The following is a 25,334-nucleotide window of genomic DNA, read 5'->3' on the forward strand; positions in this document are numbered from 1 at the left end:
GGATTCCATTTCTCTGAGGTCCCCAGAATAGTCAAAAATCTCAGACACAGATTAACTGCCAGTACCTGGGGGGAGCGGCTATGGGAGCTGGTGCTTCACAGGGTAGGTACAGTTTGGGTTTTCAGAGATGAGAGAGTTTGGAAATCGGCTGCACGACGTGAGTGTACTTCTGAGTGTACGAAATGTGCACTTAGAAATGGTTAAGACGGTCAATCTTATGTTACAAGTTGTTTTACCATAATTTAAAAAATGTATCTTTATTTTACCCAATATATTGAAACTACCCCAACATAATCAGTATGAAAATGACCGGCGGGACACTTACACTCTTCTTCCTGGACTAAGGCTTCGATTCCTATATGAACTGACACTGACGGCACATCTATGTTAGATGAGTCCCACCTGAAGGCTCAATGACACCTGTGACTTCCCCACAAAGCCTGTGCTCAGCTAGATCTGACCTGTCACCCCTACGTGACAAACGTTAGAGCTAGATCCAAATAACAAACTAGTAGGGGAGGGTCTTTTTCTGGCTACAAGACATTTTTGGAAATGTGTCCTCAGGCAGCTCTCTGGAAGTCTCTGGAAGGGCTAATGGGCAGAGCTTCCAGCATCAGGTCCTCATGGGGATTTGCAGGACGTCCCCTCAGAGCTGACAACCTAAGGAGCAGCTCCAAGGGGAGCAACGTGGGAGACAGGGAGGGACGCGGGGAATACTATTAACTCCCACCTGGGAATTCCCACGTGCCAGGGACAAGTATAAAGTTCAAGTCACTCACCGAAATAACACATGGGAGTAAACAACAAGCACGCACCCATCCTGACCTTCCTCAACCCCTACTCGCAATGGCGTCGACTGCACCTTTAAATGAGACTTTGCACAGCGTTTCATGCAGTTTCTTTAAAAACACACCCGAGGTAAGCACCTCAGCAGAAAAGGCACTCAGCCAACCAACTCCCATGTGATCTCGATGACAATCACCAGGTCTTCACTGAGAGAGCATTCGTCCACTCCATCCTCCCAGGCGCAAGGGCGCTGAAGCCTGGTCACGTGGACAGATGACATGTCTCCCTGACACACACAACAGCCCTGAGCTCATCGGCACAGAAGTCGGGGGTGTGGAGGAAAAGAGAAGGCGTTCTAGTGGGACACCTAGCTGCTGTGACTCCCACACAGGACGACTTTGTCAGCAGAACTAAGATGCCGGACGATACTGACATACGCTGTTCTCTACCACGAGTCTCCGGGCAGGATGTTTGTGGACAAAGGTGCTCCTGGGTTAAGGGGAACCCCTTCCAAACCTCACGTCTGCACCCCATTGTTGGGAACCCATCACAAAGACTGCTTTGTGAAAAGTGAATTCTGCAATAAATTATCAAAAGCTTCATTGACTATCTTAATGGATGTGGTTGAGTAAGGAACACTGAACACCGCCAAAAAGAGAAGAGAACCAAATCTGCCAAGTCAGCACATTTCAAGGGCCTTCAGGCACCGAGCTATTGTCACATCAACCAGGGAGAACGGGATGGACCACAAAGTCTGCAAACTTCCTCTCCTCCCCACGCCCACATCTGACTATCCTGTCCCCACCAGCCTGCCTGGGGCCCCCACCCCAGCACAGCCCCTCCCCACCAATCTCCCAAGAACTAATCCTGAAACTTAACTTGGTGCGTTAACTTCAGACACGCTCCTCACACAACTTATCATTCAATCCAACATGCTCAGTTATGACACCCACCCACTGAAACATACTTAACACGATAAAAATCACACCTTGGGAACCATCACTGTACTTTGCAGGCACAACCATAGCTGTGCCTAATAATTTACATTGTGATCTCTAAAGCTCTTCACCTGTTATCTCCAGTAACGGTGCTTACATCTTATAATTAGCTGGTTACAGAGTATGTTACCTGCCCTTCCATTAGAAAACACGCTAACTCACGCACTGCTCTCGTCACAGGGAAGGAGGGGCCATTTCTGTGCGGTAAGCCACCACCTACAGAGAATGGCTCATTGGCGGCAGTGAAAAACACGCTTCCGAAGGCCCCTTAGACATTTGGTTTACACATACCGTTAACACTGAGACCTGCCAACGCACTTAGGGAGCAAGACCAGTGTGGGTTCACACACTCGGTGGCATTTGCATGGGCAGAGAAACGTGTACTTCTAAGGCACCAGGGACTTCCAAGGCTGAACTGAGTCCAGGAGCAGCACCAATACCAACAACTAAGGTCATCATACTGATAACACCTCCAGCTCCTTTCCCTAAGGTGGGGTCCCAGTGAAGCGCAGTTGCGGCTCGGTGTCCTGGGGGATTGGTTCCAGGACCCCCACGGACACCAAAATCCACGGTGCTCAAGTCTCTTCTATAAAATGGTATGGAACCTGTACTTGCACACAGGTGACCGCAGGGAGTGCCTGCATGTCACCTCATGTGTATGGACCTCTGCTCAGGGCTCGGCACATGGCAAGTTCAAGCTTTGCTTTTGGGAACTTTATGTTTTACCCCCAAATATTTTTGATCCACAGGTGGTTGATCCCTCAGATGCGAAAGCTATGAATATAGAGGGCCAACTGCATCTCTCAGCATTTAGTAGGAGACGCACAGCCAACATATGCAGCGGTTGCTGTTTTCGTCATGTGTGCCTGCCATGTCCCAGGTGTGCCCAGCCTCTGACAAGTGACCAACCCTCTGAGGTTCTCTCTCTCTATGACACAGGGACAGACCTGCACGGCTGTCACCTCACTGAAGGTTATGGAAACAGAGCCCTACAGAATTTGCAAATGCAAGATTTGTCATTGTGTTCCGGCAGTTAGGTGTCTCCTCAGTGACTTTGTGTCACCTACATTTTAATAGAATGGATACTGGATTTCTTAATCGATAATGCTGCCTGTCCACTTGCTGTTATCTTGTTCACACAGGAGGCGCTAGTCTGGACCAGTGGTGAATGAGAACCTGGTGGGTCCTGATGAAGACACGGCCTTTCCAAGTAGGTGAGAACAGCGCCTTGACCCACATGCTTACCCCTTTACTGCCCGTACTCAGTCACATGCCGGAAGGTCAAGCATCTAATGAAGACAGCAGATGTTTTTATCTGGCTTGCACAGTGTTTTCAAAGTTCTAAGTCAGTTGCCAATGTTTAAACATCAGGACTTTTGGCACCAGAATCTGCATTTTTGGATTATCTTGCAATATAAGAAAACCTAGCACTGAGCCCACATACCCTCAGGACCACCCTGGGGGCCGCCCTAACTCAGGCAAATGCTCTGCAGTGTACCCCAATCCCACCAGGTCAGCCCCCTCACTGAGAGCACTGCCAGGCTTTTCTGAGCACTGACTTTTGCCACTTCTGGTTCATTCAGACCCCAAAACTGCCTTTAATCCCTGAAATAAAAACCCACAATCTGATCTCATTAGGACTATGCCCAAACTCTCTAACAAAATAAACCCAAAGAAGAATCTGAATAGAAAACAAACCATGTTCATGGTTCTCTTGTTGGCACTGCCTGTATGAATAGTTCACTTTCTTTAAATGTCTTTTTTTTTTTTTTAATTGATTAACTTGTCTCATCTCCACACTTTTGGTTGTGTTATCTGCTGCAACTGACCGATGCCCTTCCAGGTGGAATGTGGTCAATGAGTAAGAACGCGCCATGTCAGACACTGTCAGGCAGCAGGGTTCCAGCTTTGCAGCCCAAAACCTGACACTGGGACTTCACCTCATCGTTTCCACAAAACGCGGTAATTTTTTAAAAACGGAGGTTTGATGTTTTATTGGACACAATCTCCATTCCTATCAAAACATGGACTGTAGCAGTAGAAGGATTCTAAAGGGTCTATAAATGCTACATGCAGCCTTTCAGCAGATATTCAAACAACCACACGTCCACAGTCCCTTACCCAGAGGGGCTTACCCATTGCACTGAGATAATGGTTGAAGGCCTGGCAAGGAGGACTCGGCGTTTGTGTTGATTTGTCACAACTCATGGGTGCTGGGCTCCTGTCTGTGTCAAAAGAGAAATACCCACTGGAGGAGCGGGACAGCAGGGAGGATCTTCTCACAAAGATGAAGAGCGGGGATCTGGTGGCAAAAGGCCCGGGGCTGGCAGGCGGGGCCAGCGGGCCCTGAGGGCTGCCGTGGGGGCAGCGGTCCCCTTCACCTTCAGGATTACCTTGCCGCTCTATCTGTACAGAGGTCGGAGCCCCGGGCCTGAGCTGAGGCGGTCTCTCAGCAGGCTGCAATTGTCCACCTTCTCTGTCACACTCAGAACTTGCATCGGAAGGTTGCTTTGCCATTTGGTCTTTTTTTCTGCAAATAAAATAAAACTAAGATTACCTTAAGCAAAATAATAATCACGAGTAACTCAATTAATGACCTTTCACGTACTCGTTAACAATTAATACCAAACACTTTAACTTCGTTAAAGTAACTTCATTACTTCGTATATGTCTGACAATCCTCTAAGAATAAAAATACACCAAAAATAACAAAGGTATCATTTTCTGTGTTGGGGGTGGGAGAGCTAAACTTCTGGCTACCAAACAAAACAGCGAGAACGTCAATGACTTGTGGAACTGCTGCTGGAACACACACACGTTTTAGGACAGGCAGCGTGTCCGAAGTCAATCCCAGAACTCTGCTCCGAGCGGCTGGACTACGCCAGAAGCCCGGCGAGCGGGTTCCCGGGGCCAGAAGCTGCGCTGGGGCTCAGGAGCGCGCGCAGAGGCAGCGACTGCAGGCGGCTGGCCGCGTTCCCCGCTCCGGCCCCATTGTTCTGCCGAAAGTGCTGAGGGCAGCAAGTCTGGGGAGGTTTGGCAAGGGCCGTCCGTCGTAGTAAGTGCGTCACAATAAGAGTTTGTAACTCCGAGCCCGCCCGGCCCGCTCCCGCCCGCGGTCCCTCCAGCGGGGGCAGCGCCGCGCACACCCCGGCAAAACTTCCCCCAAGTCCACTGTTATCTGCACACCTCCAAATGGGGATCCCCGAAACCGGCCCAGGCGCCCCTGTAAGTTCACGGTAACCCCGCGCGATAGGCGACCCCGGGCGCGCGTCCTCTTCACCCCGTAGACCCTCCCTCTGCAGGCCGAAACTCACGTCCGCCCCTTCACTTCCGAGCGTCGCGTCCGGGCCCGGGCCCCGCGGCGTCCGGCGCGCGCCTTTCGCCGAACCGGAGCCCCCAGACCGTCACCGCGAAGGCGGCTCGCAAGACAAAGCCCGGGACCCGCGCTCAGAGCCCGCGGGGCGGCGCAGAGCCCGCAGCTGGCCGCGCGCCCGCCGCCGCGCTCCGCCGGGCCGCCCAGGGCTCCGCGCGCGGGGAACATCCTCCCTCGGCCGCTCCTCCCCTCGCGCTGTGCGCCGGCCGCCGACGGCTCCGCCACCTCCCAGCCCCTCTGGCGATGGGACCTTCGCTCCTGATTGGCCCGTGCGCGCTCGCTCCCCACCCCAGCCAATCCCGACACGGAGGGGGCGGCGCCTACCGGCCAGGCCGCCAGAGGCGACGCGATTGTTGACAAACTCGCCTCGGAGCGCCGCGCGGCCAGTGGCAGCGGCGGCGTCGGGGCCTCCGGGCCCGGGCTGCTCAGCCACCCCGCCCGCTCCTCGGCCCATCCCGACTCCGCGCGCGCCTCGGCGGCTCCCGCCGCCGGGAGGAGCCGGTCACCTGGAAACAAAGCAGGAGCCGCAGGCCGACTTCAGACCCCAGTCCTTGTCGCCTGCCGCCGCCCCCTGCCCAGGCCCTCCGCAGAAAGCGCACTAGAGGCCTCCCCTCCCCAGCTGCAGCACCCATCCTTCCCAACTTCCTCCCTCTTCCTTCCCTTGTGCCGCGGCCACGCACCAGAGCCGAGCGGCCGCCGCCGGCCCCGGGCGCGCATATTCGCGCGCACCGTGACCACGGCAGACAACCAGCACATCCACACCCCCAAGCCCGTCGTCCCAGCGCCAACCCCGAGGGATAGCACCGCCATCAGCCCCGGTCATCAGCAAACGGTCGGGCTGCGCTCGGGCACGCCCAGGTCGCTAAAACCGCCGGGCCCCACGAACGAAGCAGGTCCACGCTCGTCCACCGCGTGGCCCGGGAGGTAGAGCAGACCCTTGGTCCCTCGCTGTCCGTGACTCATGCGCCCGGCATCGTCGCAGGGCGCCCACGGACGGGACAGGGCCCTAGGACACGTCCGAGAGGTTGGACGCAGCGGCTGCCTGGACCCCTCGGCCTGCATGTGCACAAGGTAAAGCTGAGTCTCGTCAGCGAATCCCCAGCAATTCCGCAAATCCTCCGCACTCAGCCCGCACACCCGAGACCGGCTCGTACCGCGCGACCGGTGAGACTCCGCGGCCGGGCGCGCAGCTTACAAGGGAGAGTGGCCTCAGCTCCCGGGCCGATGCCGAGAGCGCGCGCTGCCTTTCCAGCGGCCCGAGATGCCACACCACCCCCACGCACCTCATCCCGGCCCGCGCCGCGCTTCCACTAAGCGCTTACGGCCTCTGGGAGCACGACTCCTCCCCAAGTGGACCTGCCTGGGGAGGGGGGGACCCGACCCGCTCCGATCGCCGTCTCCCGCCGGCCGACAAGCGGGACGGGGACGAGTGTCTAGCCCAGCACGTGCGCGGGAAGCGGGCAGGAGGTGCAGCGTGTGGCTCCAGCGCGTCTTCCACCCGTCCCGGATCCGCAGATATTTTACCTTGCGTTTCTCAGTCCGAGAGTCAGAGTCAGACATTGGGGAAGCGCGGTCCAGGGGAAGGCGCCAAGGCGGTGGCGGCGGAAGCGGGACGAACCGAGCAGCCCGAGGCGATGCTGACCGCAGTGGGCAGGACGCGCCCAGCAGCTGCGAGGACCCGGCGGCGGCGGCGACACGGGCCGGAGCGATCTGAAGAGCTCGAGACCTGGAGACGGCGCGGAGCGAAGTGAAACCTGCGCGACCCTGCAGCCAGCTCCAGCCCGCCGCCCCGCGCCCGCGCCCAATCACCGTGGGCCCCGCCCCCGCAAGCCCCGCCCCCGCTGGTCAACCCCGCCCCTCGAAGCTGCGGCCCCGGCGCGTGCGGGCCGCAGCAGGTAAAGGCGGGGCGGCCTGCAGGGTTCCCGCCGCGCGCGCCGCCCGCCCTGCCCTGCCCGGCGTGTTTACCGAGTGAGTGACTTAGACTGCCGGCAGCCGTGTGCGCGCCCATTCCCCACCCCAATATGCAACCTCGCCTCTCCCCCAGCCGGCGGCGGCGACCGCCACGGCAAGCGCGTGGAACAGAGGGGGCGCTGCCGCCCGCGGAACCTCAGGAGCGCTGAGCTCTGGACCGGCTGCGGGAGTTTGTCAGCCGCCCTGGGGCAGACGCAAGGACCGTTGGTCCCAAGAACGCGCGGTTAAACAGTATAGCAGGGGGCCTCTGCGCAGTCTCCCCGCCCAGAGTCCGGGCTCCCGGCCGGACCCGATCTACGGGCTGCTCATCTTCTTCGCCCTGGCCCCCGCGGCACTCTGGGGCGCCCTCCTCACGGCACTCGCAGGGGCACCCAGCTTTTTTCCCCCGCGCCGAACCTCCGCTAAGCGGCGGAGCCCTTGCGGGGAAGAGACCAGAATAGGGCTCGGAGCAACCCCCAAGGCCTCTTTCTGCGGCTCGGGTGTGAGGCGAAAAGCGAGCGCGCACGGAGCAGGTAAAATAGGGAAATGAAAAATGAACTTGGGAAAAAAAATACTTTTAAGAAAAAAAAAGAAAGGACCGAGGAGAGCCGCCGACTCCAGGGGGGGGAGAGGGTGGTGCCTCCGCTGGATTGGGATCCTCGAGGTTTGTTGGGCTCAGAGACCCGCCCAGGAACCATCCCTCGGCGTGCTGGGGCCGGTACAGGCAGCCCAGGGTTCGGGCCCGCGTGGAGAGCGCTGTGGGGGTGCAGGTACGCCCCACCTCTCCGCCCAGTCTCCCACCCCCTCTTCCTCGACATCCGCACCTCCACCTGTCCCCCCAGTGCGCGTCCTGCGACCCCCGGGCTTTGAGATACTGTGGTGCAGGAGTTGGGGAGAGGCCGGTGGGGAGATGGGACACTTTGTCGCGGGGGAGCCCAGGCTGGACAGCTTAAAGAAACTCAATTTAGGTACCGCCCTAATCGGCACCCCGAAACAGAGAAGGAAAGGTCCCCAGTGTTGTCCCGCCGTCTGGCCACCTTGGTCAGTTTTTGTTTGTAACCAAATACAGGGCGATGTGATAGCACAGCCCGATTAGTCTCAGCGCGTCCTCCCGCGAGTCCTGAGCGAGCGCCCAGGGGTTCCTGGAGGGCATTTCGCTGCAGGAGCGAAAGGACGGGGCCGTGCTTGCGGCCAGGTGGACGCAGAGGCCGGAGGGCTATCCTGACGCGGCTTCGAGCGTTCGCCGGTGACCACAGGTTGCTGCTGCAGGCGAACTCTGCAAGGTAGCCGCCCAGCCTGGCACCCGGAACCAGCCACGGAACCGACTGCACCTGCTGGGAGCCCCAATCCGCCGGGCTCCGTGGTGCTCGGCGCTCTCCGCAGGGGCCGGAAAAGAAACGCGCAGAAGCCCTGGTGGTGTAGTCTGGTCCGGTGCCGCTCTGTCGCCTCCGCGCCGCCCGCTCTAGCGACCCGGTGAACACCAGAAAACACAGGCGTCGGCGAAGCAAGCGGTTAAGCGCTCTTACCCGTTCACGACACACAGACTGTGCTGCGGAGCTTGGGCCTAGCGCCCGCACCGTGACCGCGAGCCCTTCCCACCCTGTCCCAGGAGACTTCCCGCAGCGTCCGGAGGTCCTCCCGAAACCGGGCCCGGAGCCTAGAGGTAGGAGCAGCGTAAGAAGGGCAACAGGCATCAGGTCTCCGCTCCGGTCCCACTTGGCGCCTTTGCGGACACCAGTGGAGCGGAGCAGTGCCTCCTCCACAACAAGTGGAGCGGGGACACTGAGGATGGCTGGGACCAAAAGGGCCACGGGGACCTGAGGCAAGGAAAGTCCGCGGCCCTCGCAGGGCGCACGGGCGTCGCTGGGTGGTGTCTCCCCGCCCTGGGCAAACCGCGGGAGCGCCTTGGCGTCGCGTCATTTCTTTATTAAACGTGGTGTCTGCGCTCTGCTCGAGAACAGTACAATTGCGCTTGGTAAAGACGTTTCTCGCGCGCTGTCCTGCGGCCGGGAAGCCCAGCCGAGCTGGCGCCGTGCGGAGCCTGCCCGGGCGCAGGCTCCCGACCCGCCTCGCGCTTCCTTGCAGAGCCCGGGAGGTTGTGACTCACCATAGCCATGTCGCTGAGCTGAACCTCTGCCCGCGGGGGTTGATTTCTGTGCTTTGATTTTTTTTTTTTCACCCAACACCACAGTTTTTCAAATTCACTGGGAATCTGAATCACCGCTGCCAGCGGGAGACCTTGGGTGGCACGGGGCCGTACGCTCGCAGGGGGGCCCATTCTGTGGAGGGGGTCCCGCCGAAGCCAGAGAGGTGGCGCCAGCGGGAGGGTTACAGGGAGAGGGCGCAGCACCGCACGCACTCCCTTCCCGACAGCCCCGCGCGTGCCTCGCGAGCGTGGGCAGGACCCCCACATCACAGCCACGCGCGCGCCAGCCTGGCCTCAGCTCCAGCTCGGGTCGCCAGAGAAGCGACTTGGTGGCAGCTGCGGGCGGGCCACCACCCTGCTGCCATCCCCTCTATAACTTGGCTACAGGTTTGGTACGCGAAGAGCGCGCTCCTTCACCGGCCCCGGGCTGCGGCGGCGCGGGGTAAAAGGCCCAGGCGGCCAGCGGGTTGGTGATCCCCGCGGTGGCGCGTGTAGGGAGGTGTGCGGAATGTTAAAGGCGGAGGTCACCCTCAAAGCATCATCCTTCACCGAGTCACACAAATCCAGCAACTGCAAAACATGACACAAAGGGACGGTCAGATACCATTATCACTCACAGGGGCTGGACGCCCACCCCCAGGCACCCGCACACCCAGACGCCGGATTTCCTGGGACCAGGAGGGTAGAGTCCGTTGTTCATGAATAACCCTAGCAAGCCTTTTTCATCTTAGAAATTCCTGGATCTGTGACACTTAGCCTGGCAGGAGCCCACTTATTCTGTAAAGAGGTGGGTGGGCTCCAAATCCGCTGCGAGCTCCAGACCTGAGACTGAGAAGTGATCAGCTTCCCACCCCTTGCAGTGCTCTCCCTCCCGCCTCTCCCCTTCGAATGCCTGGGGTGCCACCCTCTGGCGCTCACAGGCAAGTGACCCGGCAGAGCGTCAGAGCAGGTGGACAGCGGGACCTGCCGGGTTCTCCCCACGTCTGTGGTGGGACTGGGTGGGGGCCAGGGATTGACACCTTTGTGCACCTTCCACCTGGCTGCTGCAGGAAGTCACCTGCAGTTAACACCAAGAAACCCCCCCCACACACAGACACTCCAGCCCCGCCTGTTCTGATAACCATTGGGAAGCAGGATAAAGCATCTGGCAGAAGGGAGGGAGAGATGCATCCAGTGATTTTGGAGGTGCTGCATTGGGTATATTTTATTTCATTTTCCATGGTTTAGGTGACAGTGCATTGTTTTTTGTTTGTTTGTTTTTTATTCCCAGGAAGAAAAAGCTAGCAAAAATAATAGATTGTTTTTCTAAAACCCAGCAAGGACTGGGCAGAGGGACTTTCCAATAACCAACTACACACTATATTCCCCTGTTTTTCAAGTTTTCAGTCAACCATAAATTTGGTCCACTCACAAGTTATAGTTAGCCCCAGGTTTTCATGGTTTATGTTTATGGTTTTTAAACACATCATTTAACCAGCCCTACCTTTTCCCTTCTGACGGTGGTCATCCCTGGGCTACACTAAAATGCTGTTGAGACCACAGTCCCTTTGCAGAGGTCCAAAATGCCATTTCAGGTGTTCAGAGTGTGTGTGTGTGGGGGGGGGTCCCCAAGAAAGGGGCAGGGGCACTGTGGGCAAAGAGCAAGAATTTTAATAGTCCAACAATATCTCCTCCTTTCAAATGTGTTCTATTATAGCAGAATTTCTAATGAAAACCTTCATTCTTTATGCACTGTGGTTAAGCGTCATCAAATCAGTACTGAAAAGACTTTGATCATATTGCAAGATGCACTGTGATGAACTTTCACCAACCAAGATTTCAAAGTTTGTAACTAATACTCTTGACAAATTCCTGAGTAATCTGTCAACTGTCAGAGTCTAACCACAACCCCGAACCCCGAGGTGGTGTACGGGTCCTATACTGTAGCATCCTCATACGAGGTCATTTTTCCTTTGGGTTTGTGTTAGGAAACACATTCATCTTTGTCAGACATTCAACAATGAGGGAAATTCCATTATTTGAATGAGTGTTGTGTAGACGAGAGTATGGGTTTGGTGCCAAACACAGGAGAAGGAGCCAACGAAAAAATTACAGGAGGCAAATTTCTATTCAGTATTTTTACAACTTTAAAAATAAGAATCAAATAGCCTTAAAAAAAGAAGGAATCAGATGGCTGGTGCAGAGGAGGGCTTCCTTTCTGGCATGTGTCCTGGGAGTGACCCTGTAATGGCATTCTGAAGAGAAATGACCTGTTGACTGGAAGGCCAGATGTTGACAGATGTTCGGTACTCTGAAACGATTAGGGTCTAGATAGAAGGAGCAGGCATCATTCCTCTTACACCATCTTTGACTCTGATTCCAGGTATTTTCCCACCTCTGCTTGTATAACGAGAATGACCATCCTTTCACTTACAAGCATGCACTGGGGTCCATACTGCGTTAGGGACGGAGCCGGGCGCTGGAGGCTTAGTGACGTGCACTGGGGGACTTTTCACAAATATATTAATACAAAATAAACTGAAGTAGCTGATGGAGCACAGCCTATTATACAGTTACAGCAGTTTTTATTACCAGGGAGCCCTTCAGGGCTAAGCAAAGTACTATAAAAATTTACTTTTCTTACCAAACATACACTTCTATATTATAAGCGTAAAAATGGAACATATTATTGGGCCCCCTGTCCTTCTGGTATGTGACCCACTGTCTCTTTACAAAGAAAATTATTCACCAGCTTTTGAACACAAGTCAACAGAGAGGTACCCTTTCAAAATAAAAGAACATGAACAAGTTATAAATTCTTGCAGAAAATTTTTAAAAGGACAGACCCAAAGCAGAGGCAGCATTGCTCTACACACAGTAAGAACATAAGAGCCACTGGAACTTTGTTTCCAGGGAGTGGGTTTGAGACTATCTACTTTAAACAAAGGAAAAACAGCCCACAGGGGGCACTACTGGACATGTTAATACGTGGATTTTCGGGGGTGGGGGTGGGAGGGATTATCTTGTTGGTTTGGCTTCCCACTCCTACTGAGTTGCAGTAGGTTCTTTTCCTCCTCTATTTGGCTCTCCCTGAGTTTTCCTTGTTCTGGTGAGGAGAGTAGGATGGCCCAGGATGGGTGATGACTAAGCTTGGCAGCCATCTAAGCAAATCCTACTTCTCCACGGTGCCAGTATAAAGAACACAGCAGACGCTTAGGGCACACTTGCAGCAACACCCCCACTATTCCTAGGACTCTGACACAGGCCTCCCTTCCTCCTTCCATACCCTCCCCCCCATTCTGTTTGTGTAAAGTCCCTTTCCCCAACTTGAAATGGCCGCCAATCAGCCCTTTCTTGTTCAGGCACTGGGATAGTCTTTTCTCCACCCCCTGCACCCTTCTGCCTGTGACTTGCCTTGACCAATAGAATGTGGAGAAAGCAACACTGTGCGAGTTCCAAAGATGGGATCTTCAGAAACCCTGCAAAAGCCACCTCGCTCTCCTGTGACCCCGAGACCCCTTGCTGGACAGAAGCCTGGTCCAGCCTGCAGGAGGATGACAGGCCATCTAGAGATGGACCAAGGGCCTCAGCCAACAGCCAGGCCCACTGCCAGATAGGTCAATGAAGTCATCATTTTGGCCCCCCCAGTTGTGTTGAACTCAAACGACCACAGCCACAGTGTAACCATGCAATTTAGTGCTATCCTATTTCTAGCATGACCCGGAACCAGTTTCAACATTGGCTACACCACTCACAAGCAGCACTTATGAAACACCACTCACAGGTAACACGTGTGAACCCCTTAAAATCCTGCCCTGAATCCTGGAGCAGGAGAGACACCTGAGCCTTGCCTCCTGGGTCCTTGCCAGTCAACTCCCAAATAAAGCTCCTTTCTCCTCTCAAAAGCTGGTATCAGGCTGGTATGTGAATTGGGCAGTGGACCCTTGTTCGCTAACAGGAGTGATCCAACCTAAGACCAGCCAGAGAACTGCAACACATAAATAATAGTTACTCACTGCCACTAAGTTTCAGGGCACTGTGTGCCAGCAATCGGTGACTGAAACGAACGGTACCACATGATGCTACCTTCAAATTGCCATCAGTGGGGCCATCGTCAGCTGCGTTCTACCTCTTAATTGTCTGAGGACGATTCTATAATCACACAACTAAAGCAATTGTTAGTGAAGGGTAGCTGACAGGCTTAACTGTAAGACAGAATTTGGCTTTTATAAAGCCAAATGCGAGTCCGGTTGGTGGGGGACTTGGGAGAGAACCTCAGCAAGGGCTGGAAGTCCCCCTGCAGGCCACCTTTCACCCCATTTCCCTAATGCGATCGAGAAGACAAATCACAGGGCTTGCCCTGCAGCCGTTTGCCAGTCCTTTGGTCTCTAAGGGGCTTTAACCTCAACAAAAACACTCAGTGAAAACCAAGTAACAAGGATGGGAAAGAAGGCAGAAAGTGCTTGTATCCAGGGATGGAGTCTGGCAAATGCTTATGTTCTCCTGACCATTAGTGGCCCCACCAGATCCAGCTGGTGTGATGGATGGACTGGCACCTCTTTGTCACCTGACTTTATGGGGCTGCAGTGTTTCCCTACACCCAGGGATTTCCTAAACAAGGGTAGCCAATAGGGGTTCATCTCCAAGGCCTGGGGTCTGTCTGCTGTACCGTGTGGGTAAGAAGTCTGACCTCAGAGGTGGTTGGGAGGGTAGAGACATAATTATGTAAAGGCCACACTGTAAACTACGAAAGGTAGCAAAACGAAGCATTGTCAACTCATTTTCCCTAAAATACCATCATCAAGGCCTTAACAGGTTCTCAAGAAACTCATATCCAGTAAGTTCCACCACGAATCAGGGTGTTTACACAGAAACTTGGGGGTCAGTGTGACGGGATGTGGAGGCAAGCACGTGTATGTACGTGGGTGTGACTTGCCACTTCTATCCAGTTGAATATTCTTACTATTCTATGACACAAAGGTATTCCTCATTTAAAACAGCTGCAAGGAGCCTCCTCCTTAAGGAGAAGGTACAGGACACATGACCACACATGCCCTCGTCAGCTGAGCTGGGGGCCTCTGCCTGTGATGCAATGGCAGCCTAAAAATGACACCAGGGACCAAGTAGCAAGGCCCTCCTCATTTGATGGCCAGACGCTTTTATGTGTCTGAAACCTTTCACGATGACTGTGTGTGTGAATGCCGCCTTCTCCAGCTGGTTGCTAACCAATGGTGTCCGATAAAAGGGCCCCCTGCCTCTGTCCCTCGGGCATATGGTTCACAGTCCTCCTCAAGAGGAAGGTTGATGTGTCTTCATCATCCGTGGAGAAGGCACCCAGAGTTTCTCTGCTCTGCTGTTCTTATACCAGAATCTGGTGTGAGACCCCCACCACTCCCTTCCTAGCCCTCTTACTCAGGCCCTCTCCAGGGTCTTTAGATTCTCCCCCAGCCAGGTTACCTCCCCCAGTGTTGCTTTGACCTGCCTATTCTTCTTCCCCAAAGCCCGGACTCTCTTCCACTTGCTTCGCAGGTTAGGGCAAAATCGCAGACTTGAACTTAGTGCTTCCACAGCACTTGACTGATGGGGTGGCCCTCACCAGGGCCTCGTGCACCACTCAGCACAAGCTGCTTGTCCATGGGGGCCAAGGAATGCATGCTGCCATCACGCGACAGAGTCCCCATATATGTCACGCTCCCTCACTCCACACTGTAACTGAATCAGCTTTCTTCCAAGCTTTCAGGGCTTGGTTACGGGTTTGCTACCCTCCCCCTCCCCGTCCCCCGAAAGCCATCGCTGAATAGTCCCAGTGAAAGAATACAGGCAGGTCACTGAGCTTTCCCAAGCCTCCGTGCCTTCCTCTGTAGAAAGGGGATGTTCTCTCTCTTAGGGTTTTGTCAGGATTAAATGAAATAATAAATGTGTACCAATATGTTCATGCTGTGTGATAACTGTAACACTAATACAGCATTTAGCACTCCCGGGAGTCAGTACTAGCTACATCGTGGGCCCATGTGTTCTCCCTATCACTTTTCTTTTTCCTGAACTCCAGTTCCTATCTGTATATCTATATATGACTAGTCTATGTTTATATAAATGTATATATGTATGTATATTTTTTTCAGTTTGAAAATTTCCATTTGGCTCCGCATTATAGTTTCAGTTTCTTTGCTGAGACTTCCTATTTTTTTATTTGTTTTGCGTGTGTTCCTATTTGCTCACTGAAGCACTTTTATGGTGGCTGCTTTAAAATCACCAAATAATTCGAAGATCTTTCACCTCAGTGTTATCTACTGAGTATTCTTTTTCATGCAGTTGGAGATCTCCCTCGTTCTTCGCTGTGATGACTTGCTGTGACATGCGCTGGAGCCCTGGCCCTTTGGGGGTGTTACGTTATGAGACTGGTTCTCATTTAAATCTTGGGTCAGCTGACCTCCAGTGCGCTCCTGTGTTGAACAGAGAAAGAATGTATCTCTCCGGGTGCTTTTTAAGCACCTCCAAACTCTCTCTTGGGCCCATGGGGCGATGTCAGGCCACAGGAGAACACGCTATCTCGGGAGGTGGCATGTCACCGTTCGGGCTGCTGCACTGCCTGCCAAGGGACAGCAATGGCAGAGCGCCTGACCCTGCACTTGAGACCTTCTGGCTTTGGCTGCCTGAAGGTGCCACCCGTCACCTTTACCCACAGTCTGAGGGTAGCCTCCTGTGTCTAAGCTGTCCTTGGGGAGAGGACAAACTGCCTGACAAAAAGGTGCTAAACCCACTGGGAAAATAGTAATTTTAAAGAGTGAGATTTTGGAGCACATCATTCAGGGGGTCCCGACTGGATCAAATAAAAGTGTAATACCTGCTCTTCTGTATCTCACACGCCACGGTACCACACAGGTGCCCCTCAGGTAAGGCCCTCCAATGGCAGAGCCAGGCACACAGGTCAGCATATACTGTGGGGGTGACAGAGGAAACGTCCCTATGGAGCTGGCCCCCGGGAAGCCAGGGGTGCAGAGGGCTCCCTCACAGATATTCCCCAGGGAGCCAGGCTGGGGCTGTGGCCAGCACCCTTCCACCACCTGTTCCCTCCACGTGCAGGGACAGAATGTGTGTCCCAGCAAGTGTGCCCTGCCTGGTCCTCATTACGATGGCTGCTTCTTGCACAGAAATGAAGACTTTGTGGCTACAAATGCTCTAAGACCTGAATTATGCCTAACATTTCGGAGGAATCTGTGTGGCCGACTATTACTTTCTAAGGGATATTAACGTTGGTGGCTAGTCGTGCAATTTTCTGCCCATTCTTATTCAACTTTGATTTTGGATTAACTAGATATTGAGCCAGAAACTTTACAAGAAGGAGAGCCTTAAAACAACCAACAAATAGTTTTTCATCTGAAAGCTGTGATGAGGGGATAAGATTGAAGTGACTGGTGAGATGAGGTTTTGTATTCCTTATGGCTGTCATGCCTGGCTTTCCGTGACAGGTCACAGAGTTTGCCAGGTACCTCAGCCACCTCTGTCTGTCTTTATCCCCCCGCCCCCACCCCCGTGTTATTCCATGCTTGTGTTGGCCAACTCTAGCACTCAGTGGTCATGTCATAGATCAGTCCCCCAGCCAATAATCTGTCTCTCCCATGCAGTGTCTGTCCGTGCCACCACAGCCTATCCCAGATGGTGGGGCGTGAAAAGGCCACAAGGTATGCAGGGAACCACTGGGCTGCCTGGCCTGGCAGCCTACCTGCAAACCCCAGCATCTTTGTCACTGCATCATGCAGCAACATACGGGCCTTTACACATGTCACTCAGGCTCTCTGTGCCCTGCTCCCTGCTGCCCGGGAGTGCCCTTCGCTGCACACCTACTGTGTGCCAGGTGACAGAGGAGATCTTTATGTTAACCACCTCACGCAGTCCTCATAACTCTGTCAGGTGTCACCCCGTTTTACAGATGAGCAAGACAAGGCTGCAGCAACCTGTGGGCTTGGGGCTCCCCCTAAGTCAAATGAACGTCCTGTGTGTGCTGGCGTGGAGAACGTGGGTCTGCCCAGCCACACAGACCCTCCAGGAGGACGAGGGCAGCAGTGGGGTCCCAGGGGGCCCCTAGGATGTGGCCACAGGAGGGAGGGGCCGAGGACTCTGGCTTCAGAACCAGCTGCCGTGATGCGGAAGGGCCAGCCTGACGGTCTGGCCCTTCTGGAGGGTCAGATAAGGGGGTATTCAAGGGACAACAGGCTCTGCCCTGCAGCTGGAAGGCCACTCACCCACACACTCCCCTTCGGGAGGCAGATGAGCCTCCTGCCTAATCCTGCAGTCCACACCTTAAGTCACCAGACAATTCAGATCCCTTCCAAAGATCAACGTGCTGTCACACAATGGTTGGTGACAACAGCCACAATCAAGCAATTTACCTGGTGCTATCACCACTTCTTGTGAAGACTGCCAAATTCACTGCACACACAGAGTTCATATTACTTCTCTCCCACCCGCCAGCTCTCCCAAAGGTTTTGCTACCTCTGCACACACTCATTCTCTAAGGGGTCAGAGTGGCAGGTCTGTAACAGCTAATTAGCCCCCAATGTCTGGCTGGTGGTCAACAGAGAAAAACACACCGGAAACAGTCCCATGAGGCATGATCGCACTCTGTCTGCTGTCATTCTAGCTCTCTCCATTTACCCAGCAAGCACCGGGGAAGGGCGCCCTGCTCCTGGATTACTGAGCACACAGCAGGGCCAGACAGTAGTTTGTTGGGCCTCCCGGTCCCAAGAATACAGACATTCTCACGGTTTCTAGAGCCAAGTGTGATTAGCATACAATGCAACGCCAGGGTTCTGTTAAATCAGGGCTCCAGCTCCATGTTTTCTCTTAACTGGCATAAATTACATTTTACGTGGATTAGCTCCTCAGCTGATAAAAATATTTAGCATAATCTGAGATGTTAGAATGGAGAAATGTCCTTCTGTACCAAATAACAAACACCTTCATTTAGCCTAATAAGTGAGTTTATTTTGAGAAGAGACAAATTTGCCTTCAAAGTGTTCTTCCTATTGCCATATTTAAACACACGCGCACACACACAAACACAGACACACACACACACACACACACACACACACAAAATTCTGTTATTTGCTAAGTATTACTAAAAATGCCCATTGAACTAAAGGAGTGGGACCTTGGACCTTGATGTCACTTCCAAGCCATTATATCTTCCTCACCTCTAAAATGTAAGGATGAAATGTGTTTGACACAGAGTATTTATAAATATTATTATTATCGTGTGTTCTTCAGTTAGTAATGAAAATAATTTCTTTATAAGTCTGGTATTTTCCATTACTGTCTGCTTAGTCACCATCGCCTAAAACAAAAATGCTGAGACAGAGGCATCCATTTAACCACTTAATAAGAACTTCTGACATGTATTCACACTGCTACTGATTCATAAGAGGAGAAGTTTAAAAAGACGACGAGGGCATATAGCCTTCCCTTTAGAATACAGGAAACCATATAAAAGTATTGGCAATGGAATTAAAGTAACCACAATGCCGCTCTTGGTAGCAGTTTGTACAAAGACATTGACATGAAACGAGGCAGAATGTGAAATTAGGTGTCGGCAATGAAGCTTCACGATCAACTTCATATCTTTTCAGACAGAAGAATATGGTCTTTTCATCAACTGGTACTTCAGTCTTGTAAGTACAGACTCAAAGAAATCTGAACATACCCAAGAAGGGATCATTTTCAGTCAATTTCTTTTTTTATTTTCAAGAAGCAGAAGCCCCACATATGCCAGAACTAAATATACAGTAAGAGTCCAAAGTTATTCTGGAGAAATTCTGCGTCACTGCATCCAGCCATTCTGAATTTCATGGACCCAAATGATATCAAAAGCAATTTGAAAGGACTTCTACTTGTAGTTAGGATGTAGAAAGGTTCAAGAGAACCTTGTTCCCATGGTAATAACCAGATGTTGAACCCAAAGATGAAACATAGATTTCTGAGACTCTAGTCCAACATCTTCCCAGTTCAACTGCTGAGAGGACCAGAAAGGCAGAATGGGAGTAGGGGTGGGGCTGGGCTTAGCGCCCTGAGCTCAGTCTAATCAGAGCAACCTCCAGTCAATTTGACTCAGGTGGATTCTTAACTCTCAGCCCCTCACCCTAACCACAGACAAAAGAGAATGCAATAAACAAAACAAAATAAAACCTATTATGCACAATGTCTGGAGTACAATAAAAACTTATGATATCAGCAAAGCAGGAAAATGTCACCCAAAAGTGTCACCACAATGGGGAAAGCACAATCGGAAAACCAGACTTACAGATGACCAGCTATTAGAATTAATGAACAAGGATTTTAAAACCATTATTAGCAATGTATTCAAGAATTTGTAAGGAAAAAAATGGAATATAATGGATTAAAATGGGATAATTCATGAGATAAACATAACCTCTAAAAAAAAATGAAAGGAAAATTCTAGAACTGGAAAATGGAATATTTGAGATAAAAATTCACTGATGGGTTTAACAGCAGAATGGACATTGTAGAACAAAGATCAGTGAACTTGAAAACAGAAAAGTAGAGATTATTCTAAGACGGGCAGAGAGAAAAAAGAAAAAAGAAGAGAGCGTCAGGCCCTGTAAGATTACATCGGCAACCTTACTTCCATGCAGTTGGAATTCCAGAAGTCAGAGCAAATGAAAAATAAAATTCTAGGAGATGTAATGGATGAAATACTCCCAAATTTGATATAAAACATCCTCTACATAACAAAAAATTTGGATTGATAAACGACTTCATCAAAGCTAAGAACTTTCACTCTCTAAAGCACTGTATTGAGAGGATGAAAGGACAGGGGGAAACTATTTGCAACTGTGTAGTCACAAAGGACTAATATCTAGAGTATATGAAGAACTCTAAATATTCAACATTAAAAAAACAAATTACAACATGGGCAAAAAGACGTGAACAGACATTTCACCAATGAGGACACATAGATGGCACACAAACACGTGAAAAGATGGTCAACATTACTAGCAATTAGGGAAATGAAAATTAAAACCACAGTGAAATATTACTACATACCTATCAGAGCGGCTAACACAGAAAATAGTGACACCACCAAATGCTGGTGGGGTGTAAAATGGTACACCATTCTGAGAAATGGTTTGGCAGTTTCAACATGCACCCACCATATGACCCAGCAATGATATTTCTGGATATTCGGTCTAGAGAAATTCATGCACGTGAGTGTTTATAACAGCTTTATTCCTAATAGTCAAAAACTGGAAGAAAACCAGATGTCTTTTAATGAGTGAATGGCTAACCTGTGGCACTACTCAGCAATGAAAAAGAAACAGACTGTGAAACAAGCTGGGAAAATCCCCCCAAAATTCTGCTGAGTGGAAAAAGCCAGTCCCCAGAGTTGCATATTGTGTGATCCCCTTTACACAACATTCTTGAAATGACAAAATTACACAAATAAAGACTACATTAGTGGCTTCTAAGGATTAAAGGGGAGGTGGGGGCGGGGAAGGGTGTGGCTATAAAAAGAGCCACAAGAGGACGCCTGTGGTGACGAAGAATCTCTGTGCCCACTGTGTCCACCGGGGAATGCTGCAGTGACGTGGTGCTACAGCTGTGCAGATGCTGCCACTGGAGAAACGCAGTAGGTAAAACAAGGAGAAAAGGGATACGAAGTCTCTGTATTGTTTCTTACAACTGCACATGGCTCTGTGATTCTCTCCAAAGGAACAGGGTGACTTACCATCAGAAAAAAGAAAAGCAACTACAAACATATTTTGTTTTATATTAAAAAAAATTGATTTCTAGCTAAAATATTAATTTCTACCAAAACGGATGGAGTAGGGATCGTTTCTGCTTTAAGCTCCACAATTCACTTAAATTTTTTTATTATGGAATCATAATAAAACCCACCTTGCCCTTAGCTGTGACTGGAGTCTGACCTGTCTGCTGGGACACAGCTGAATTTCATCACCTGAGAGATCGTGGTTGTGTAACACAGCTACTCTTAGGAAAAAATGCCACCAGTGGGAAATTCTCACCGAGCATCCTGGAGAAGGGGACGAACCCCAGACTCTCGTGGAGGATGCCCCAGGGCAGAACAGCTGCCAGGAGAACGGGGCTGGAGGTCAGCACAGCAGGCGCTCTCTCCTGAGCTTGGAACAAGTGATCCTTGAGTGAGCGGGTGCGTGCCCCGTGTACACAAAGCCGCACTATGGGGCAAAGCCCGGGGGTGGACCAGGTGGCTGCCACGCGGAAACCAGCACTGCAGGGGTGATGACCTTCGGGTCTCTTTTATTGGCCAAACTGAAGAAACCAAGCCCCACTTGTATTTTCTTAACCTCACTTGAATGGCCTGCATTTATAGGTTCAACCATGTATTTTATGGCACTGAGAGCAGGGGAGAAGGTGGGGGAAGGGAGAAGCGATCCCCCCTGCAAGGCCAGCAATCTGTCTGTACTGATCCTTCCCTGCCTCTGGGGGGTCCTTGGCGCAGGGAAGAGAAGGTGGACCAGGGCACACTCATATTCCAGATGGTGCCTGCTGTCTCCTGGAGGTAAGGCAGGGGTCCCACAGAAGTGACAGGAGGAGGAAGCCACTTCTGGGGGTGCTTTCAAATCAAAGATTTTAAAATTCCACTCAGCTGCATCGCCTGCCTGGGTGACCACTCCATTGCGATGTCATTTCAGTAATACTCCTAGCCTCCTGAGCCTGGACCAGCAAGCAGATGTCTGCCCCCCCGCCCCACCCCCATGGGAGGGTGCCTATGCTTGCACCTCACAGACGCTTGCCCACTCAGCCAGCAGGACACAGCCACATTCTCACAATGTCACCACTTGCTCGTAGCCAAGCCAGACCGGGGTGGGGGCTCTTTTCTCGAATTCCTTACACAGACAAAAAAAGCAAGTGTGTGTGGGTAGTAGGCGAGGCCAAGGGACGAGAAACCCCACGTCCCTTCCCCAGTGCACTGAGTGTTGTCAACATCCTGTGCCCAAAACATTAGTTCACGTGCCTTTTGATTCCGGCATCTGAATGCTAAGCTGCCACCATCCAGGTGGTTGGGGGAAGGGAGCTAGAAGGTTGGGAAATCAGAGTGTCCACTTCCCTCAGCATGGGAAACAGCCACTGTTCCCCCTGCGGGAAGTGAAGGGCCCCGTTCCAAAGCCTCACGGGTACGGGTATGGGCTGTGTGTTCCTGAAGTGAAGATGTGAGAAGAGGCTAATGTCCCAGCACCACCTTCCCGGCTTGGAATGCTTCCCTCCGTGCCCCCTGTTGTGCTTCTTCCACCCCAAAGGCAATGACTGCACTTATATTCTACACTTGGTTCGAAATAGTAAATGAGTGTAATTCATCTTCTAAATTTGAGGCAGCCAACTAGTGTCCTGGCTTTTGGGGTCTGGAGTCTCCACACTTCTGCACATCCTTACTCCAAGCCATATTTCCTAAGAATAAACCACTGTGTCAGGGGCCATGGCTGCTTGCACGGCCCACCCCCCAGCAGGCTTGCCCGCGTTCCCCTCAATGACTCCACCATTTGACTGACAACTGACAGCAAAACCCAAACCCTAGTGGTTATTTTAGACTTCAGCAGATACAGCCTACGAGACAAAGTCACTTGCCATTGACAGGCTCCCATGGCCTCCTGGCAGCAGCTGGGTCCCTGAGCGGCCCCCACTCAGGGAGAAAAGGGACTGTCCCTTTCTAGGTGCGGGGCCCTCTCCTGTGCCCTCTTGCCGGCAAGGGTGCAAACAGACCTTGGGCTGTGCTGGTAGACCTGACTTCACGCTGACATGAACCCAGCCTCAGAGGCATGGGGGCACAACTCAGGGGGATGACGCAGCTGTCACCTGCTGCTCCAACAGAAGCAGCACTCAGGAAGAAACTGACAGGTCACGACACAAACCACAGGACATAGAGGCAATGTGTGGGGGAAGGGATAATAGGTGTGGGTATAAAGTGACCATATATCAGAGGGATGTCAAGACAGCTTGGATGTGGTCGTGCTCATTTTCTCTCCTCCTGAATGAGTTTTCCGTTTTTTAACACTGTTACTCTTATAGGTAGTCCCACGACCCACGGGAGGAAGAGCGGTGAGCCCTCCCGGTTGCTGCTGGCTTACACAGCCCCCACCTCCCCTCCCTGCAGGACCTTTACAAGCTGCCTTCTCACGCAGTTCCATTATTTGGGTTCTGGGCAGGAAGTAGAACCTGATTCAGGATTTTGCTAAGTATCATTTCTACCACACTGAAGAGGGTCTTTTTTGATCTACAACCCACAGCTGGGCTGTGGTTCTTTCAACACATAGACTGAAACGCTCCCTTCTGTGTTGAGTTCTTAGTGTGAGCTGACCACACGTCCACATGAATTTGCTGCTTCTCCACACGTTGCCGGGAGCCACTGTCACAAGATGGGCGCTGACAGAGCCGGACAGCTGTGCCCAGGAATTCAGGAAGCAAGCACGCCGACGAGAAAAAATGAGGCTACTCTATTTAAAATTTAAGTTTACTTTAAGGGCTGGTGTGAAATACAGTAGAGGACTCGGGGCAAATATTCATTGGCATTAAAATATACCATTTTAAGAAGCTTCAATACTTGTTTCGTCTTTTTTTAGAGCAAAACAAAGTTGGTTTTCGTGGAGATGCACAATTGTTAACTGTTAGGTTATTTTGAAAGGCTTTCCTCCCTCAAAAGAGCCTCAGTTGATTATTACTCCCTAATGCTGGTAATTATCTAAAGCCAAATAGACATAAATATCCAGGTTAATGAAGAGCAAAACAGGATAACGCCTGGACACTCAATTTTCCAGGAACAAAGCACGCAATTGTTCTGGACGGCCCTGCAAAGGTCTTAATGGGAAGGGCAGAGCTGGTATGACGGAGCGGGGGGAAGGGGGCACCGCCACCAGACCGCCTTGGAACCAGGATCCTCCAGCGAGGACAGTCCAGGCCTGGGGACAGGAAAATGGCAGGAACCCAAGCACAGAAGCCCCACCTCCAGCACTCAGAAATCAGCAGCTTCCCACTCCACAAAGTGGATTAGCAGCTATTCACACACAGGGTACTCAGTGTGGACCAGCTCTGTCAACACTGAAGTTCAGACAAAAGACAAGAGTTAGTTATCACAGCCAAGAAAGAAGGGCTGGCTCTGGGGGATTGGCTTGAATTGAAAAAAGAAACAAAACCCAGCCCAAGCCCCTCTCTTGTGGGCCTCAGTTGGACCACTGGGCACTCCCGCTGCTTCCTGGATACGTGGGATGGTTTCACCCACTCTGGGAGGGCAGGCGGGCCTTCGTGAAGCTTTGGAATCCCGGCCTTCCGTACGCCAGGACCCATGCAGACAGGTAGGGCCACAAATGGAGTTGCCGCCTCTTAATCCACTTCCATCTGGGATTAGTTCTGGTTTCTGGGCTCAGCTAGAATCCTGAGCAGTCGTGTAACTTCCCTCTTTCTTACTTTTACTCATTTGTTGCATGGGGCTTACTCCGCCTCACTGTCCTTGAAGAGCTCTTTGAGAATGAAATGAGATGTTTTTTAAGTGTAAATATGTGCATTGCTAACTGTCATTGGACGGTACATAACTCCTTGGTGTTCCGAAACATTTTATTGTCTAGAATTAGCCCAGGCTGATCGCTATTTTCGGATTCTGACTTTTTATTTTTTAAATAAATTTCTTCTTTTTGGAATACTTTGAGATTTACAGAAAAGTTCCAACAGAAAGCTCTCATTTGCCTTCATCCAGTTTCTCCTAATGTCAACATCTTATTTACCTATGATCTGTTGTAAAACCTAAGAAGCCAATGTCGGTGCATTCATGTTAACAAACCACAGACCATTCAGATTTTCCCCGTTTATGTGATAATGTCCTGTTTCTGTTCCAGGACTCAACCAGGACACCACACCGCATTCAGTCACCACGTCACCCCGGTGTCCTTAGGTTTGCAGTGGGCCCTCAGCCTTTCCTTATCTTTCATTCATTGACACTTTGAGGCAAGGTATTATGTAGACCATCCCTCAGTTTGGTTTTGTCTGATGTTTTTTCTCATGGGTGGACTGGGGCTGTGGGTTTTGAGGAAGAGTGAAGTGCTGTTCTCAACACATC

The 25,334-nt window shown here is 51.8% G+C and overlaps 2 protein-coding genes across 16 annotated transcripts in view; both read right to left on the minus strand.

Moving 5' to 3' along the window:
* The window catches only part of BCL2L11 (BCL2 like 11), a 39,284-nt gene extending 32,374 nt beyond the window's left edge, over positions 1–6,910 (minus strand). For 9 of the 15 annotated variants that reach the window (XR_004422466.1, XR_004422464.1, XR_004422462.1 and 6 more), the window contains exons 1-2: positions 6,682–6,910; positions 3,920–4,314 (exon numbers count right to left, since the gene is read on the minus strand). Coding sequence is in view for 10 of the 15 variants with exons in the window: in XM_033100876.1 (XP_032956767.1) it covers positions 3,920–4,301 (382 nt within the window). In the remaining 5 variants the exon portion in view is untranslated. Of the gene's footprint in view, positions 1–3,919; positions 4,315–5,098; positions 5,282–6,681 lie in introns of those variants that run through there. The other 6 variants (XM_033100880.1, XM_033100875.1, XM_033100874.1 and 3 more) reach the window with 3 other exon arrangements.
* Positions 6,911–9,324: 2,414 nt separating this feature from the next.
* ACOXL (acyl-CoA oxidase like) overlaps positions 9,325–25,334 on the minus strand; it is a 248,107-nt gene continuing 232,097 nt past the window's right edge. Inside the window, 3 exon segments of the mRNA XM_033100859.1 lie at positions 9,325–9,386; positions 9,650–9,736; positions 9,739–9,823. Coding sequence (XP_032956750.1) covers positions 9,325–9,386; positions 9,650–9,736; positions 9,739–9,823 — 234 coding nt within the window.

Source organism: Rhinolophus ferrumequinum (assembly GCF_004115265.2).
Source record: "Rhinolophus ferrumequinum isolate MPI-CBG mRhiFer1 chromosome 13 unlocalized genomic scaffold, mRhiFer1_v1.p Super_scaffold_3, whole genome shotgun sequence".
NCBI classification, from domain to species: Eukaryota; Metazoa; Chordata; class Mammalia; order Chiroptera; family Rhinolophidae; genus Rhinolophus; species Rhinolophus ferrumequinum.